At 40.8% G+C, this 19,980-nt stretch overlaps 1 protein-coding gene across 4 annotated transcripts in view; it reads left to right on the top strand.

Annotated features, from left to right (window-relative positions):
• SDK1 (sidekick cell adhesion molecule 1) overlaps positions 1 to 19,980 on the top strand; it is a 503,056-nt gene that overhangs the window by 96,334 nt on the left and 386,742 nt on the right. For all 4 annotated transcript variants that reach the window (XM_058157083.1, XM_058157082.1, XM_058157085.1 and 1 more), the window contains one exon: positions 4,292 to 4,439. In XM_058157083.1, coding sequence (XP_058013066.1) covers positions 4,292 to 4,439 — 148 coding nt within the window. The remainder of the gene's footprint in view (positions 1 to 4,291; positions 4,440 to 19,980) is intronic.

Genomic DNA, 19,980 nt, shown 5'->3' with positions numbered 1-19,980 from the left:
AAACAGGATGAAGTTTCACTATTTGTTTATCCATGACACGTCTTTGCCTGGGACTTTAATTATTGTTCCTCCGAGCACTTAACTGGAAGGTCAGCAACGGTGGCTGTCATTTGATAAATGGCACGAAGATGAAGTGGGTGAACAGAATTCTTTATTAGACATGACCATTTACAAGGAAGTGATTAAACAGAGAAGAGAGGTATCATGAGGGAAAATGTGCTGAATTTATTTTTCCTCCTGTTTAATATTAGCATCAAGAATAATAGCGTAATGCTGTGCAAATTGGCCAAGCGGCCATTAACTCTTCCGGCTAACGGCTATTTAATGTTTGTTTTGCAAAAAAACGGCAACAAGAGGCGGCTTTAAAAAGCGGGTGGGAAGGTGACATGTTTGTTTTTAAATTATTCAGGTAGTGTAGGTGCCAAAACGTTGCTTGTGAAGTTCTCGTCTCTCTTAAAAGGCCTAGAATAGATAATATAAATCCAAATTATTATGTAGGCCTTCCTTCCATTCCTTCTGAAACCTGCTTTCTTTCACCTTTCATCTCAGTCAAATGCTGGTTTGCAGCATTGGCCACAACGAATAGGTTTCTTCGTAATCGGATCAAAGGACATTCTTCTTTTTTTAATCTTCAAGACGAATCGCCACCAAGATCTAACCGTTTTCACATGCGCTGTTAAGAATTGTAAAAAAAAACAAAACCAAACCCCGAGACTTGCTAATTATAAAGTCGATGTTAATTGTTGAAGCATGGCAGCAAATGCGTTTTAAGAATAACCCTTACGTAAATAATGAAGTAGGGATGCGGTGGCTCAGCGGCTAAGGTGCTGAGCTTGCCGATCGAAAGGTCGGCAGTTCAGCGGTTCGAATCCCTAGTGCCGCGTAATGGGGTGAGCCCCCGTGACTTGTCCCAGCTTCTGCCAACCTAGCAGTTCGAAAGCAGGTAAAAAATGCAAGTAGAAAAATAGGGACCACCTTTGGTGGGAAGGTAGCAGCATTCCGTGCACCTTTGGCATCGAGTCATGCCAGGGAGACCTCTTCGGACAGCGCTGGCTCTTCGGCTTTGAAATGGAGATGAGCACCGCCCCCTAGAGTCAGGAACGTCTAGCACATATGTACGAGGGGAACCTTTAAGTAATGAATATGCCACTTTAGAACTAGGACACCTCTGAAGAGGAATGGCTTCACTTGTGTTCCTAATCCTATAACATTAATGATTTTATTGTGAGGTATTTGGGATGGAGAAGATCCTGGGTGAAAACAACAACAACAACAAAGACATTTGAGGATTGCTAGCCGGTGCAAAGCCAGGAACAGCAATGTGGTATCCTTGGTGCTTTCTGTACTTGGTTGTTGTGTTGCAGATGTTTCATTACCCAACTAGGTAACATCATCAGTGTTAGATGGGGGTGGGCTTTGCACTGATTTTAGCATGGATGACTCTCCCTAGTTGGGCAATGAAACAACCAACAACCAAGCTCAGGCAGCACCAAAGATTCCATAGTGCAACCTACTTATTGAGGAAATTAGCAGCCTTAAAGTTGCAACCATTGTAAGAGGTTCAGTGTGGTGTCATTGTTGGTATTACAATGGCTGAAGAGGCTCGATCCAGGGGTGAAATGCTCCCGGTTCGGACCAGATCGCCCGATCTGGTAGTGATGGCAGCAGGCGGTTCGGAGAACCGGTAGCAAAAATCCCTGCCCCCCACATGCCCAGCTGAGCCGCACAATCATCATTCTTTTTCTTTTAAAAGCATTTTTTCTTCGGGCGAAAAAATACTTTTAAAAGTAAAAAAAAAAGCCTCTGATGATCGCGCGGCACAGCTGGGATCATCAGAGGCTTTTAATAGCATTTTTTTACAACCTCTTCGGCCGAAGAAATTGTAGAAAAAATGCTTTTAAAAGGCTCCTCTGGTGATCCCAGCTGAGTTGCCTGATCATCAGAGGCTTTTAAAAGCATTTTTTGACAACCTCTTCAGCCGAAGAGGTTGTAGAAAAAATGCTTTTAAAAGCAAAAAAAAAGCCTCTGATGATCGCGCAGCACAGCTGGGATCGTCAGAGGCTTTTAAAAGCATTTTTTTACAACCTCTTCAGCCGAAGAAGTTGTAGAAAAAATGCTTTTAAAAGGCTCCTCTGGTGATCCCAGCTGAGTTGCCTGATCATCAGAGGCTTTTAAAAGCATTTTTTGACAACCTCTTCGGCCGAAGAGGTTGTAGAAAAAATGCTTTTAAAACTAAAAAAAAAGTTGTCCACGCCCACCCAGTCACATTACCCCTCCCCATCAAGCCACGCCCACAGAACCTGTAGTAACAAATTTTACATTTCACCCCTGCCTTGCTCCTTCTGCCTCTACCATTTTCCCCTTGATTCAGTGCTAGTTTAATTATTCTCTGGCCTACATTTGGGAGGGCAAGAGCCAAGCTGATATATATGTTAGCTGCAATGTTACACTCAGCATAATACGATATTAATTGGAATTCCTCTTTTATAGTAGGGATTTTATGTTTCATAAACAAAAAATGAAGAGACCATTTCCCTAAATTAGATGATGCAACCACAAAGTAATTGTTTTACAATAAATTGTTATGTAAAGCTTACATCTTACAATGAATTATAAGTACGGAACAATTCTTTAAAATCATAATAAAACTAGGAAGGCCTTAGAAACTTTAAGCCTTGGATAACTTTCCTCGTAAGGCAAAATTCTTACGCTTGGAAAAAAATAATAATTAGCTGAGTTGCAAATTAACGCAAAAGAGGTCCACAGGACTTGGTTGGCAATTCTTAATTAGAAAGTGTCTGAATTCTGAAGGCTAAACTGATCGTGCAACAACAAGGTTAATTAGAAGTACTTGCACGGTTCAATACTTCTGTTTAAGTAGGTAATCTTATTACAATGGAAAACAAAAAAAAAATACGGGCCATTTAGATCCAGAAGAAAAATCACACTGCCAATAAAACCCCAGTTGAAATAACGACTCATTTTGAAATTGAAATACTGGGCAGTATTATTTTTTTTTTAAAGAGTCCATTACTTTCCTTTCCTTCATTCATCCATCTCATCAATCATGGCCCTGAAACCTCTTTTAACTTCAGACACAACATTTCCACACAAGTAAATTTCTTCAGAATAAAACAGGCCTAATATCTATGGGTTTTTTTCCCAGCACGAAATGGGAGATACAATCCGTACCCTAAATCTTAATTCTGCTGTTTTCTCTTCTTCGGTGGGTGACTGCTCAATTCCAGGCCCATCTGTCGGAAGGCAGTTGGTTGAATGGTGTCGGTAGCCGAAAACTCTCTTGCCCCGTTATTCCAAATTGAAAAATCTCCTGCTCTTTGATCCATTGTCCTACATCTGTTTGCTTTGGGAAATATTTGGAAACTTGCAGAAGTTGGTCACCCTGCAGGGCACTTATGAAATATGAGTTCACAGCAGGGATACCATGACACATAATATTGGGAAAAAAGCTCTTCTGCCAATTGTTCTGGGCACAATTCATTCTCTGAGCGCTCCTGGGATCCTATGAAAGGTTTGAGTGGCTTATTTAACTTCGTCTGTATTTAACTGGCCTTTTCCCCCCTTTCTGAATTCTGCCTCCTTCTAGTGAACAAGCCGTCTCTCTAGATGCATCCCTAGATATTTTGCTCACCCAGATCCACTTTTGCACTTAAATATCCCAGATCAGAAGCTCTCCTATAACCCTTTACTTTATGCCTGCTTTGGTACTTTGTAATCCATGTTAGGTTGCTGCTCCCTTTATTTCGTATAGCTGGCGTTTGGGCCCTCACTCCTTCTCTTTTCTTCGGAATTGAGCTTGGTTTGAGTTCAGCTCTTTTTTCCCCAGCAAAGAAAATTCTCACCAGCCCAGGTACCAAGCAGAAGGACCTTTGTAACGTTGTCATCTCGAGCTATTAGATTTTCATGTGCCTTCAGAATACTTGTCTGCATTGCAACGTTACATGACAGACGTTTGCCTTCTGTGAATCTGTGTCAATCAATTGCCCATCCCATGAAATGCAAACAAGCAGCAGTGCAGACAGATTTCTTAGGTGTCGTGGTGTCACTGGGCTTCGTCTCATGCCTCAGCACACGCTCACAAAGCGGCACTCCTCAGCGGTAACACAAAGTCTGCGACGGCTTGCCGCTTAGTGACAGCAATGCCATCGACTGTTAGAAAGCTGAACGATTACAATATTAATGATGACCCTGAAAACAATGGCGCGGTTTGTTATGGCATGGCAAAGGAAAAGAAACTTCTGGAGTTCTTAGTCCAAACTTTTCTTTGCAGACATGGGAAGTTTCCAGGATGAGAACCAGTGGAAAACCGTACCTGAAGGAGAAGCTGCTATCCTAAACGTCCCCCACATCCCCAGTTTCCCCAAACCACAAGTGACGTGGTTCAGAGATGGGCACAAAATTATACCGAGCAGCAGAATGTAAGTAACAACCCAATTATCGTTTCAGAGGTGGACCGAACGCACATTTCATTTCATAATGCAACTTGTATTTTAAGCGCAAGGCTACGGGCAATTGATAACCCCGCGAGTTACGGCTTTTAGGAAACGAGATAAATGCCTGCTTTAAGCAAGACTATCAGATGTACATTAACTATTTCAAGACAATACTTGCGTCTGCCTTGATCTGTTCCTCACTGGGGGATGATTATTTTGGCTCCGCTTATTTAAAACAACCCCTAAGCAGATCCGCGGATAGCTATTTACCCTCCTGCACCCACCTTCTATTCTACTTTACAGTGCTTTATTTAACAATGAAACGGCAATTAGTGTTTGTTTTCTTTTAGCTGCTTTTACCCTGCAGTGACAGTTTTATTTTCTTCAGTTTAATTAGCAGCTCAGCCATTCCCAGGCAGCGGCTGCGCTCTGACTACCTACCTAAGCATTGTCGCTAGGTGTTCTCATCAACGACGCGTCCAAAGTGCCAGTCCGGTTTAAACTCAGACCCCGGCCTTTCTTTCAGCGGGCTCCCTTACGTAATTTAGTAAGCAATTAGTGGAGACCCCAGGGCTTGGCTTTGGTGAGTGTCGCCTGGCAGGAATATCAGAATGATTTATATAGCTCCCACCATGAATTCGAGGAAGGTCGCAAACTATCTTGGGCCACTAATGAAAAATTGATCCTCAACGGCAAAGGTGGATGCCTTACCAATATCCAGGAGCAAGGTTTTTTTTTAACCTTTGACACCCATTGCAGGACAAGCACCTCACATACAAAGGTGATATCCGTGCGAGTTATGTTACCGAGTCCCAAAGGTGCTTTTTTCTAGGGGCAATTGGACTTTCTGGTTTTCCAAAAAAGAGGGCTGTGAAAATATCTACACACCCCTCATATCCTGGACATAAACTGTTTCAACTCCTACCCTCAAAACGACGCTATAGAGCACTGCACATCAGAACAACTAGACACAAGAACAGTTTTTTCCCCAATGCCATTACTCTGCTAAACAAATAATTCCCTCAACACTGTCAAACTATTTACTAAATCTGCAGTACTATTAATCTTCTCACTGTTCCTATCACCCATCTCCTCCCACTTATGACTGTATGACTGTAACTTTGTTGCTTGTATCCTTACGATTTATATTGATACTGATTGGTTCCTGATTGCTTATTTGTACCCTGTGACTATCATTAAGTGTTGTACCTTAGAATTCTGGATAATGTTTTCTTTTATGTACACCGAGAGTGTATATACCAAGACAAATTCCTTGTGTGTCCAATCACACTTGGCCAATAAAAAATTCTTTTTTTAAAATTTTATTTTTATTACGGTTTTCTTTTTCATAACAATTATACATATTCATACATATTTCTGTTGAAAAAAATTCTATTCTATTCTATTCTATTCTATTCTATTCTATTCTATTCTATTCTTTGCTGTGCTGTGCTGTGCTGTGCTGTGCTGTGCTGTGCTGTGCTGTGCTGTGCTGTGCTGTGCTGTGCTGTGCTATTCCATTCCATTCCATTCCATTCCATTCCATTCCATTCCGTTCCGTTCCGTTCTGTTCTGTTCTGTTCTGTTCTGTTCTGTTCTGTTCTGTGCTGTGCTGTGCTGTGCTGTGCTGTGCTGTGCTATTCCATTCCACTCCACTCCACTCCATTCCATTCCATTCCATTCCATTCCGTTCCGTTCCGTTCTGTTCTGTTCTGTGCTGTGCTGTGCTGTGCTGTGCTGTGCTGTGCTGTGCTGTGCTATTCCATTCCACTCCACTCCACTCCATTTCATTCCATTCCATTCTGCATTCCATTCCATTCCATTCTATTCTATTCTGTTCTGTTCTGTTCTGTTCTGTTCTGTTCTGTTCTGTTCTTTGCTGTACTATGCTGTGCTGTGCTGTGCTGTGCTGTGCTGTGCTGTGCTGTGCTATTCCATTCCATTCCATTCCATTCTGCATTCTATTCTATTCTATTCTATTCTATTCTATTCTATTCTATTCTATTCTATTCTATTCTATTCTATTCTATTCTATTCCTTTCCTTTGAAGATGTTTCTGCTTAAATAAATTTCTATATAAGCAGAAGCTTCTTCTTGCTCAAATAAGTCTCTAGTCTTCAAAGTATTTCCTAACTGAAGAGAGGACAATAACTGCACCATGAGCTCATATTGCCTGAAGCAGACCCCATCCGTGTCACTTCACTGCAGAGGTTAACCTCAGGGTGTTATTGCACTTCCTGGGTCTGTCAAGCAGGAAGGAGGATCAACAGAAGAGGAGCTGAAGAAGCTTCTTGGATGAGAAGCAAAAGGTCTTCGAAGAAAAATCAGAAAGTCCAGTTGCCTCTTGAAAAAAAAAAAAGCACCTTTGGTTCAACCATGACCTGGATGGCTGAGAATCTCCATGGACATTTATGTTATATAGAGTTTTGCTATAATTGGTTGAATTGTTACTTAGCAACAAACGGTTTATGTATAATGTGGATTGTCCACAATCCAAAACTCTCAAGGTTTAGCAAATTATAACCATGCCATAACTTGGTATTTTATGGTCCCAGGGCAGGATTTCTGGAAATTCTCTAGACCAGGAGTGTCCAATCTTGGCAACTTGAAGACTTGTGGACGTCAACAACCAGAATTTCCCACTCAGCCAACATGGCTGGCTGGGGAATTCTGGGAGTTGAAGTCCACAGGTCTTCAAGTTGCCAAGATTGGACACCCCTGCTCTAAACCAAAAGCAATTTTCGCCAAGATCCAGTCTTATCAACTTGGAAACATTTTCTGTTGAATTCCAAGCAATGCCTGGGATCTCAGCCATAAGCGGTCCACAAATGATAGCTCTCTTAATCTGTCCCAGCTAAGCCATGTAAATGCCTCCTGGCAGGAGATCTCTCTTTTTTGCTTCTCTACAAAGCATTCCAATGATGCTAGAACAGAAAGAAAGAAAGAAAGAAAATATAGCTATTGTGTTTTGCCTTCTTTAATGCAAAGTTTTTTGCGCCCGATTGCTTAATGGAAGTTGAATTACGCATTGCCATTTCGATCCCGGGAGCAATATTTCTGAGGTGTGGACTGGCCTTTTCAGATCAAAAGACTGAAAGGTGGTGGAAATTAGGGCACTGTTGCTAGAAACTTCTATTTCTGCAGAAACAGAAAGGTTGGAATGCAACTCTATCAGAAAATGTAAACATGTAAAATTAAGAAACACGTTTAATTCACCAATGCTCTCCAGGCATTGTAGCATGAAATTTTAAAGCAAACGCCAGCGGTAGGTTTCAAATATTTTTACGACTGGTTCTGTGGGTGTGGCTTGGTGGGTGTTGCAGGGGAATCTCCCATTCCCTCCCCAATCCAGGGGAAGGATATTGTACAATCTCCATTCCCACCCCATTCCAGGGGAAGGATACTGTAAAATCCCCATTTCCTCCAGATCAGCTGGGACTTCGGAGGCAGAGAATAGATGGGGGTGGGGCCAGTCAGAATTTTTACTACCGGTTCTCCAAACTACTCAACATTTCCACTACTGGTTCTCCAGAACTGGTCAGAACCTGCTGAAACCCACCTCTGGCAAACGGTGTTTACGGATTTACATGTTAAACAGTATTTTTAGTTATTTTTCCACCTGAATAAAAAGACATGGTTGGCTGGGGAGTTCTGGGAATTGAAATCGACACGTCTTAAAGTTGTCGAGGCTGGGAAACCCTGGATTAGAGACAGATTGGATTTTCCTTTGATTGGATACAGTCGTGCCTATTTGGACACAGCTTGATGAAGGCCAACCAAAGAAGAACCGGTTGCCAATCTAACTATGAAACTCACGTTGTTGCCTTCTGCGTTGAAATATTGGGCAATTAATGATGCCATGCAGAGAGTTCTCTGGCAAAATCATTTCTCTAATCCCTGCATGGATTGCCCCTGTGACTTATGTACGAGAAACGGGGAGGAAGCTAAGCACCAGATTGCAAGAACACAACGGTGAGCGGATAAGGAAACCCGAACTCATTGGTAGCCTCACGTTGCAATGAACAAAGACACACATTCAATTTTGCAGCTACTAAGGTTGTTGGATGAGCAGGCAACCAACTGATCGTCAGTGCTACCAGTTCGCCCGAATCGATCTGAACCGGTTGAATTCCACCTCTGGTCAACTCCCAAAATTCCCCAGACGGCCATCTCTCAATTCTGGGAGTTGAAGTCCACAAGTAGCCAAGGTTGTACACTCTTGCTGTAGCATTTTCGATGCCAGGAATGCGCTAATTCAATTTGTGTCTCATTCTGATCTCTTCCTTACGTATTACCGTGTTAAGCTTTTTGAGTTGTTCCGGGATGTTTTTTTTTAATTTGATTTGTATGTTAAGGGCAATTCACTAAGTAAGCAGTTTTTCATCTTACTAAAAGTAATCTATAGCCCTTAGTATCTAAGGAAGCATCTTGCCTCTATTTTTTATTTTTATTTTTACAAAAAGGAAAACTTTTCCTTTACTTTTTTTTTTTTTTGCAGCCATCGCATTTCCTTTTGGGCATGGAATAAAGTCAAGTGTTTCTCTTTTCTCTTGGTGTGGTATTTGATAGAGTTTCTAAAAAATTTGCTTTCAGTCAGCACATTTTATTATTTTTATCTCTCTCTAGGAGTCCTAATAGTACTATTTTCATTTCTCTTCATGTTTAATTGCTCATTTTTTGCTTTAATTATTGATCACTTTTGCTTGAATGACTTTATATATATATATATATTTTGCTCTGGTTATGCATCTTTCATGGGCTTGTAAAACATTGATTAAAAATAAATATGTACAAAGCTCGTGCATGTACATATTTATAGGGTTGTTATTTTGTATAAATTTATATACCCAATATTGCTTGCAACTAGAAAAATGCACTTGGGCTAGAAAGTGGAATCCTCTTTAGAAATGTATGAATGCAAGATTCTGAGTGAGATAATTTCTCTCTATTAATACTCTCATTGTATAAGCACAAATGGGTAGTTGCTGGTTTCCTTCCCATATGGGGAATAGGACTTGTCACACCTCTTCAATCCAGCCTTTTAAATTACTTTTAGTGTTTTAGGTTTAAAGTTTTCCTTGATTTATAGCGTACCTCCTTGGTGATTTGGTCCGAAGACACATTCTTGATAGACAAATAAATGCTGCCAGCTGTTGACAATTGTTGCTAAAATATTATTTAGCAGTAGGGGCATCACCGATCATAAATGGTTATAATTGCCAGATGCACGTATTGCCAATAGCTAGTGTGTTTCACATATTCTATTAGATGCAGAATAAACTTGCCAACAATATGTAAAAAAAGAGAGAAAGTAGCCTAACATTAAACACTGTTATCTTAAGCTTACATACTTCTTTCTGCCAACGGCTCAATCAACAGATGATGGCTAAGCTAGAGTACACTGATAAGATTTCATCATTATTCAGAAGGATAATATGCAGCCCTTTGAATGATGCAATGCGATAAATCTCCTAATAGTATAATGATTCTTCATCTGCTTATTTTGGTGATCCCAATGCAATCAGTTTAACAATCTCCGCAGCGAGGGAGTGAATTTATTTGAGAGGCTACAGTTCATATATTTTACCCACCAGCATTGCCAAAAAAAAAAAAAAAAAAGAAGAGTGAAAATTGGGTATGTAACTCAGCTGAAACTAAGTTGTTGATCTTTGTCGGGTAACCTCAGAAAGGGAATTTCCAAGCTCAGAGAACTGTGTAATCGTTCTGTGGAAATGTTAAAGCTTTTTGTATCTTTGAGGCTGTGTGGAGTATTGTCTCTTTGCTTATGAAGAAATATCGGTGACTATTTGAAAAGCCGTGCTTAAAACAACACAACCATAGTCCGTTCTCTCTCTCTCTCTCTATAGGTACTCCTTGACTTAAAGCAGTTCGTTTAGTGACTGTTTGACACTGAACAAAGTGGCGTATGACTATTTTTCACACTTATGACCGTTGAAGCATCCCCACAGTGTCTTGATTCGGATGCTAGACAAGTGACTCACATTTATGACGGTTGCAGCGTCCCGGGGTCATGTGATCCCCTTTTGCAAAGCCAGATTCACTTAACAACCGTGTTGCTAACTTAATAGCTAGAGCAATTCACTTAACAACGGTGGCAAGTAAAATGGGGCTAAAACTCCCTTAACAAATTTCCTCACTTTAACAACATAAATTTTGGACTCGGTTGCGGTTGTAAGTTGAGGACTACCTGTATTGACAATAGAATAAAAGGACATTAATTTCTGAATAATGCCTGTTGGGTGTTGTGGCCTGTCGGCCGCCAGCCCCTCCAGCAACCGAATCGGAGGAGGAGGAGGCGGTGTAGGAGTCAGGGTCAGCATCAAGGCAACCTGAGAGCTCCAAGGGGGAAGAGGGAATGGAGCTGGCAGAGAGAGAGAGAGAGAGAGAGAGAGACAGAAGCTGAGCTGTCCATCAGCCCTCAGATGGAGAGTCAACAGCCCCCAGGTCTGGAGATGGCTGATGAGGAAGAGGAGGAACAGCTGGGTCCAGTGCCTGACGCACAGATGCACAGAAGGCAGAGGAGAGGAGAGCAGTGGAAATCTATGGGCCGGTCCTTGGGACGGAAGAGCCACCACTGCTAGCAAGGCCCCACCCTAGCTCTGGGGATAAAAGGCAGGGGCTGGAGATGAATAGATACGGCAGACAACTATTCATCTCCCTGTGGGGCAGACTTGTTAGCCTGCTGTGTGAGAGAGAAACTTGTCGCCGGGGCTGCTGGCGCTCCTAATAAAGGAATAATTGATTTAATTTCAGAGTATTTGTCATGTTTGGGGAGCTGGGTCAGAACATTGGGCTAGAAATGGCTGTTTTTGGTTTTTTGTGTGGCTGTAGCTCAGCTTCAAGTTCCATGTATCACTTTGTTACTTGAAAATTTACAACACTTGGTCATGCATATATGCAACAATTCCAGTGCTGCCCTTCTTTGCAAATATTAGCCTGTTGAACAGCTTAGCTTAGTTGCACATAATTGCATTTCACGTACACCAGATAATACTTTAATTAAAATTGCGATAATTAGCATGTATTTTTAATGAACAATAAATTCTGAGATTGCCAAGTTGTTGGTGCGTTCACTGAATAAGACTGCTTTTCGGAAAAAGGCAATAAAAATCCCCCACAAAGCTTCTAAATCTGAAAACTTTAGTTTTGGAATGTCATTATTTATCTATTTAAAGAAAAGGCACAGATGTAGAATTATACACCAACGGCATTGCCTTCTCCTACAAGGGACATGGTTTAATTGGGTTAGGAGGGAAGAATCACAGCTTGGATTCCTTATTCAACCTGCGTTTTCTCAAGAATTATGTCTTCCAAAAAAAAACCCAAAAAACAAACAAACCACGGTAGTGCTTGTATACTAATTATTCAGTTTAACCCTGTATGTAGGGCTGTTGCCAGCAAAAGAGCTTCACACATCATCCCCTTTTAAAATTACAAAGCCTAAATTGCATTCATTTATTCCATTGTGAATAAATATTCAAAATATTCAAAATATTTTTAATATTAAAATATATAAATATATTAAAAATATCTAAAAATATCTTGTCCCAGCTTCTGCTGGGTGGCTCAGAGGCTAGGACGTTGAGCTTGTTGATCGAAAGGTCCGCAGCTCGGCGGTTCGAATCCCTAGTGCTGCCGTGTAATGGGGTGAGCTCCCGTGACTTGTCCCAGCTTCTGCCAACCTAGCAGTTCGAAAGCACATAAAAAATGCAAGGAGAAAAATAGGGACCACCTTTGGTGGGAAGGTAGCAGCGTTCCATGTGCCTTTGGCGTTGAGTCATGCCGGCCACATGACCACGGAGACGTCTTCGGACAGCGCTGGCTCTTCGGCTTTGAAACGGGGATGAGCACCGCCCCCTAGAGTCAGGAACGACTAGCATGCATGTGCGAGGGGAACCTTGACCTTGACCTTTTTATTCCATAGCAGTATTTTTCAACCTTGACAAGATGGGTGGACTTAAACTCTCCCAGAATTTCCTAACCAACTGATTAAAAAAACAATTTTTTTGACATACTTTAGAGATGTTTTTTTTAACCAGTCTCTTCCCTTTGTAATATATGTAATCCTCTCTTAAAATACACAATCTGCTGTGAGTTAAAACATGAACATAACCCAAGAAAAACTCTACACAAAGCAGGGAAAATGTAGAAAGCAAGGCTACGTACAAATGATAGTCCCCGGGAACCCGTAATTGTATATTTTAGCCTTTTCAGGGCATCCTGGAAATAGACTTCAAAACTTTTCATAGCTCCTAGGAAGAAATCAGAAATAACGGCTTTCTTTTGAAGCTACTGAGTTGGATTTCATTAGCGAATTTGACCCGGTGCAGGTTGGTCTATTTGGAAACGAGATCTCGAGAGCAGCAAACAACTGTTCTCCTTTTAAAGGTGTATTTATATCCCCCAGAGTTAGTAATTCTAATTGAATTGTATTTTAATGTCAGCTCTTATCGCTCGTTGTGTTAGAGCCGTGCATCGCTCAGGGATGAAAATGATGAATTATTTTCATCATCCCTCTTGCTATGCTGGCTCATCGCAAAGGGTGAACAGAAGTGACTCACTCAGCTCAGTGGCCTTGCTTGATTGCTTCATTTTTGCTGGTCTCTTGGCTCTGCGTGGTCAGATATATATATATATATTTCCCTTCACTCTCTTCTCTTGATCCTGACCTGGTTACAGCAAGTACCCGATGACTGGGACTCTTGGTTCACAATGCACATCCCACGACATGTGAGCTAGATTGTGCCCGAGGTGTGAGAAATAGCTGTAAAAACGAGGTAACAGCATGGAATCATATTGTTTCCTGCTCAAGTCTACGTTGGGCTTTAAGGATGCAACAATTTACGTTTCCAATGATTTCTCAAGTATTTATTGGTTGGTTTTTTTTCCCCCTTAGCTTTTAGCACGATTTGTTCACGTTCTTTCTTTTCGGTAGGAAAGCTGATAGACCAGACTCAAATAACTGATTTAATGCCTTGATTATGTTAAAACTTCAGGTGATATTTGTGGGCAAGCTGTCACCTGTTTCCATAGAAACAAAAATGGGACTGCATGTCCAGAAACCCAGATATTAGGAAGCTAGTAAATTTCAGTTTTGGAAAACAACCAAATGTTTTGGTGTTGTTTTTTTTTTTAAACATCTTACAATTTGAAACCAGCCCTTATGGGGATTGATTTTAGAACTGTAGTATTTAAAGTGATTGCAAAGTAGGTAGAAACCTCTTAATTTTGCTGGGCCAACGTTCACACAAACAGAAAGGATACCAGCTGCATTCAGAAGACGGGACGGTTTCATGAGTATTTTAATTAATGCCTGCAAGTCTGAATATTTTGCTGGTTTTTAGAAGAGCAACTGTGTTTGCATAACATGCTAAGCCATGTTGTTGTTTGGCTTTGTGGGTCATCTAAGTCAACCCAATTAATAATTACAATTAAGGTGGAGGGCTGTAACGATGACCCCTAACTATGCTTAGGTTAGCTGTCCACTTTGAGGTCAATCTTTGGAGGACTAGAGCTCCCCTTTGATCTGCGCCTGTAATGCAGGCTTTGTTTTGTTGTTGCTAATGGAAGAAAAAGAGATATTTGAAAAACAAATGAAGGTAAAGAAAGATGAGTGGGAGCAGAACCTTGATTTCCAATGAAATGCAAGAGGCTTCTAATTCAAGATGAAATCCAAGATGAAATTTAAGAGAACTGTGGTCTTTTCTTTCAGACTTCAGGTCAAGTTCTACATTTCATTCTTGAGACCTTGATCGTAAGGTGGGCTTCTCTAACTGAAAGGCCACCATTCTTGCCCTTTGTTCTGTCCTCCCTCGCCTCCGTCCAAGTGATGGCTTAATTAGCCGGCACTATCAGCTCTGGCAGCAGAATAGCCAGCGTCTGCCAAGAGCCTACGTTATCTTCCACGACGCTGGTGAGTCACCCAGGAACAAATGTCAGCTCAATCAGTGGATTTGCCTGTTACAAAGAGACACAGCAGCTCTCGCTGCCTTTTATATCCTGTTGGGTGTGGCTCCATGACTCAGCACTTCCTAGGAAGAGTCAGGGGACGGAGGCCTTGTTATCTCTTCCACCTGGCCTATTTCTGGCTCCTGGAGTTGAGCCAGGGGAGCCGGTACTCCCGAGGTAAGTCCTGACGGCCCTTCCCCCTCACTGTCCAAGTCACTTTCTGGCAGCAGGGCCGGCTCGGGGGGCGCAGACACAACACCCTTTGTGTGAAAAGTCAGAAAACCGTCCTGGCGAATTAAGGTGTTAATTATGCATTCTGCTTTCATGGGGCTGCAGTACTGCAGAGAGTTGAATAGCCCATCATCGTGCAAGGGGACCCAACACGGTCTTATAGGAAGAGGAAGGAGACCAAACAGGTGCTCTTATGTTCTGGGAGGGGCTAATACTGCACTGGTGAGACCAAACTTGGAGTGCTGTGTTCACTCCTGGTCACCATGATAGAAAGAAGATGTTGAGACCAAAGGTGGGTTTCAGCAGGTTCTGACTAGTTCGGAAGAACTGGTAGCGGAAATTTTGAGTAGTTCGGAGAACCGGTAGTAAAAATTTTGACTGGCCCCACCCCCATCTATTCTCTGCCTCCTGAGTCCCAGCTGATCAGGAGGAAATGGGGATTTTGCAGTATCCTTCCCCTGGAGTGGGGTGGGAATGGAGATTTTACAGTATCCTTCCCCTGCCATGCCCATCAAGCCATACCCACAGAACCTGTAGTAAAAAAAATGAAACCCACCACTGGTTGAGACCTTAGAAAGAATGCAGAGAAGAACAACACAGATAGACTAGACTAGACTGGAGTAGACTAGACTACAATAGACTAGACTAGAATTCTATTCTATTCTATTCTATTCTGTTCTGTTCTGTTCTGTTCTGTTCTGTTCTGTTCTGTTCTGTTCTGTTTTGTTCTGTTCTGTTCTGTTCTGTTCTATAAATAAATAAATAATAAAGGCTTAGGGGAGACCTGATGCCATCTTTGAATACTTGATGGGCTGTCCCAGAGAAGAGGGAGTCAATTTATTCTCCATAGTACCTGAGAGCAGGACAAGAAGCAATGGATGTAAGCTTACCAGAGGAAGATCCAACCTGGAAATAAGGAATTTCCTGACAGTGAGAGTTATGAAGCAGTGGAACAGCTTGCCTCCTGGAGTTGTGGGTGCTCCTTTGCTGGAGGTTTTCAAGAAAAGATTGGACAAAACGTTTGGGATGGAATAAAGACTCCTGTCTTGGGCAGGTGTTCAACTGGAAGACCTGCAACCCCCTGATTTTATGATTGTTGGTGTTTGTAATCGTGGTACCTCCATAGAGGGACAAAATTATTGAGTCTGTCATTTGCACCTCGATAACTGTCTGGTTCGGTTCTGCAACCCAACAAGAAAGACACAGACTTCAGAGGATAATTAGAACTGCAGAAAAAATAATTGCTACCTGCCTGCCTTCCATTGAGGACCTGTATACTGCACGAATCAAGAAGAGGGCCGTGAAAATATTTACAGATCCCTCGCATCCTGGACATAAACTGTTTCAACTCCTACCCTCAAAACGACGCTATAGAGCACTGCACAACAGAACAACTAGACACAAGAACAGTTTTTTCCCGAAGGCCATCACTCTGCTAAACAAATAATTCCCTCAACACTGTCAAACTATTTACTAAATCTGCACTACTATTAATCTTCTCATAGTTCCCATAACCAATCTCTTTCCACTTATGACTGTATGACTGTAACTTTGTTGCTGGCAATCCTTATGATTTATATTGATATATTGACCATCAATTGTGTTGTAAATGTTGTACCTTGATGAACGTATCTTTTCTTTTATGTACACTGAGAGCATATGCACCAAGACAAATTCCTTGTGTGTCCAATCACACTTGGCCAATAAAAAATTCTATTCTATTCTATTCTAAATAAAATAATAAAACACACACACACACACACACACACAATCAATCAATCAATCAATCAATGTTAACCGCTCCAATCAAGATTGGAGCGGTTAACATTAAGCTTAAATCTATTGTGTGCTCGTGTATTGTTGCAATTGAAGCTGAAGTAATCTTCAACAGGAAGGACATTGTAATAGATGATTCTATGAGTTAAACACAGGTCCTGTCGGAGGTGGCGGAGTTCTAGAAAATTTAGAACTACGCCGCCTTCAACATGATCTGAGTTTAGCTCATAGAATCATCTATTACAATGTCCTTCCTGTTGAAGACTACTTCAGCTTCAATTGCAACAATACATGAGCACACAATAGATTTAAGCTTAATGTGAACTGCTCCAATCTTGATTGCAGAAAATATGACTTCAGTAACAGAGTTTTTAATGCTTGGAATACACTATCTGACTCTGTGGTCTCTTCCCAAAATCCCCAAAGCTTTAACCAAAGGCTATCTACTATTGACCTCACCCCATTCCTAAGAGGTCTGTAAGGGGCGTGCATAAGAGCACAAGGGTGCCTACCATTCCTGTCCTATTGTTTCCTTTCATTATATCCAATGAATATAGTTATTACATACATGCTTATATATATGTTTATATATTGTATAGTTATTTTGTGCTTATGCTTATATATACTGTGTGACAAAATAAATAAATAAAATAAATAAGAACAATCCTGGCCAGACTTGCCCATTATGATTTAGTGCTATGTATGAACAAAGTCACTGTGGTTTATTTAGGCACTCAGTGGTTAAAATTTACCTGGACTTAGAATAATACATGAATGTACCCAGCCTCTAAACTTTGGATGGGTACCGTAACCCAACATGGATCGAACCAGATCAGCTGACTCTGCACGGCTCACATAAAATCTGAGATTGAAGAGGAAATGTAACGCTATTGATTGAAAGTGTGATATTTTATCGCATCTGGAAGCCCTATATAAATTCAGAAAACTATAGCTCACTGTTGTATTTAAGATCTTGTTTTGATTAGTGAATAGATATATGACCTTGCAAATAGCCTCTCTTTGACATGGTCTTGATTTAGCTTTCCATTAGGCATGTTAAACTGATATATCACTGATAATGTAACGGGTTGGTAGTTTGCAAAGAAAATGTTTTTATGGAGGTGAAAAAAAACGAAATGAAGGCTTAATAGTTTAATATCTGGTGGCTTTTAATCTATAGCTGTCAGTGTTAATTTGATGATATATATATATATATATATATATATATATATATATATATATATATATATATATATATATATATATATATATATATATATATATTCTTTGAGAACGGTTCATTGCCATGAGGTTTTGCTAATCAAGATTCATAAAGGTTAAATATCATTTATCACCTTCCTGCAGTGCATGATAAACCAATTTATGAGGACGGAGTAGAGGAAAGGTAATAAAAACCCAATAGATACGAAATGAAGAGGTGCACTTTCACTTTTTAACAATGCATATGGATTTCTAATACAAAATGTAATTTATATTTATTTTCTGCGTTCAACAAATGCTGCCCATCTAACCAGGAGAGTTCTGGGCAGCCAAGAGATTAAAAAAAAAAAGAATATCATATAAATTGATTAGCGAAAAAACTAAGCTGAGGCTCTTTGGAAAAAAGAGAAAGACATCTCACTACTCATTTTGCACATACAAGTATCTTATCCCTAATGGCTGTGGTGAAGGCCACATCTTCACAACCTTCTAATTTTTTTTTAAAGTGCCTATGATGCTGTGAGCAGAATATTTATGAAGGAAATATGTAATAGGCATGGAAGTGAAGTCTCTCTGTGTCCTATGGTTGGCTACCATGCTTCTAAACCCACAGAAAAGCATTCAGCACATGTTTCCCCAAGGTTAATCAACCCTGACTGCTCTTTAGAAGGCCTGAAGAGGAAACTCAAATACTTTGGCCACTTAATGAGAAGGAAGGACTCACTGGAGAAGAGCCTCACGCTGGGAACAATGGAGGGCGAAAGAAGAAGGGGACGGCAAAGAAGGAGGTGGCTGGATGGAGTCCCTGAAGCAGTCGGTGGGAGCTTCAATGGACTCCAGAGGACGGTAGAGGATAGGAAGGCCTTGAGGAACGTTGTCCATGGGGTCGCGATGGGTCGGACACGACTTCTCAACTAACAACAAATGGCTAGCTGATGAGAACTAAATAGCTTGAAATAGATCTATACTAGTCTCCCTTTATTGCTTTGTCAGTAAATTCAACACAAAATAGTTTGTCGTGAATGCGACTGCCTGGAGGGCTCCTAGATTGGGGCTGAAAGGCGAAAGGGAAGCAGTATGCAACCTCCCATATTTGGGTAGACCAGGTTGCTTTGATAGGAAAAAACCCACGATATATATGTATATGTATATGTATATGTATATGTATATGTATATGTATATGTATATGTATATGTATATGTATATGTATATGTATATGTATATGTATGTATAAAAGAAGAAGATTCAAATAAACCAATGTGATAAAACTTAACAAAATGTATTTAGTATATAGTGGAGGGATAGAAATTAGTGAGAGGTGTAAAGAAATGGACTTTCTACCTTTAATTTTTTTTTATTTGCATTTTTTTTTGTTTACATTTATATCCCGCCCTTCTCCGAAGACTCAGGGCGGCTTACAGTATATAAGGCAATAGTCTCATTCTATTTGTATATTTTTTACAAAGTCAACTTATTGCCCCCCCAACAATCTGGGTCCTCATTTTACCTACCTTATAAAGGATGGAAGGCTGAGTCAACCTTGGGCCGGGCTTGAACCTGCAGTAATTGCAGGCTCTGTGTTCTAATAACAGGCTTCTTAACGGCCTGAGCTATCCCGGCCCTTTATATATTTATATCCCGCCCTTCTCCGAAGACTCAGGGCGGCTTACACTGTATCAAGCAATAGTCTTCATCCATTTGTATATTATATACAAAGTCAACTTATTGCCCCCAACAATCTGGGTCCTCATTTTACTTACCTTATATAGGATGGAAGGCTGAGTCAACCTTGGGCCTGGTGGGGCTTGAACCTGCAGTAATTGCAAGCAGCTGCTGTTAATAACAGACTGTCTTACCAGTCTGAGCCACAGAGGCGCTATAATTTTATAATTTCGATTATAAAAGTTGTATCAGCCCATGCTTGTTCTACCTGGATGTAGCCCCTGAGTTGTTGTTTTTTTCGGGGGGGGGGGGGGGCAGCGAGGATTTAATACACCCAGGTTACAACACTGTACATATTTACTTAAAAAGATATAAGTCTAATTGAACCCAGTGGGCTTAATTCTGAGAAGACACACACTATTTTAAAACCTTCTGGAGATCCCTCAGAAAGCAATCCCTCCCCCCGTCCCAAATTAGATGGCAAATGTGAGTTGAAGCCATGGGGTGAATCTTCTCTACTGCTCATGATTATTGTGTGGTTTTTTTTTTACTGTATAGTTTAAAATAATTTTAATAAGGGAAAATCGTTCTCTTAATTTTTTTTTCCAGAGCTTTTTTCCCCTTAAACTAGAATTCCATTCCCCCTGCCTCTAATTTGGCAACATTG

This window comes from Ahaetulla prasina, chromosome 14 (assembly GCF_028640845.1).
Source record: "Ahaetulla prasina isolate Xishuangbanna chromosome 14, ASM2864084v1, whole genome shotgun sequence".
In the NCBI taxonomy this organism is placed as follows: Eukaryota; Metazoa; Chordata; class Lepidosauria; order Squamata; family Colubridae; genus Ahaetulla; species Ahaetulla prasina.
Note: the sequence above shows the minus strand (reverse complement) of the source record. Positions and strands in the feature narration are given on the sequence as shown.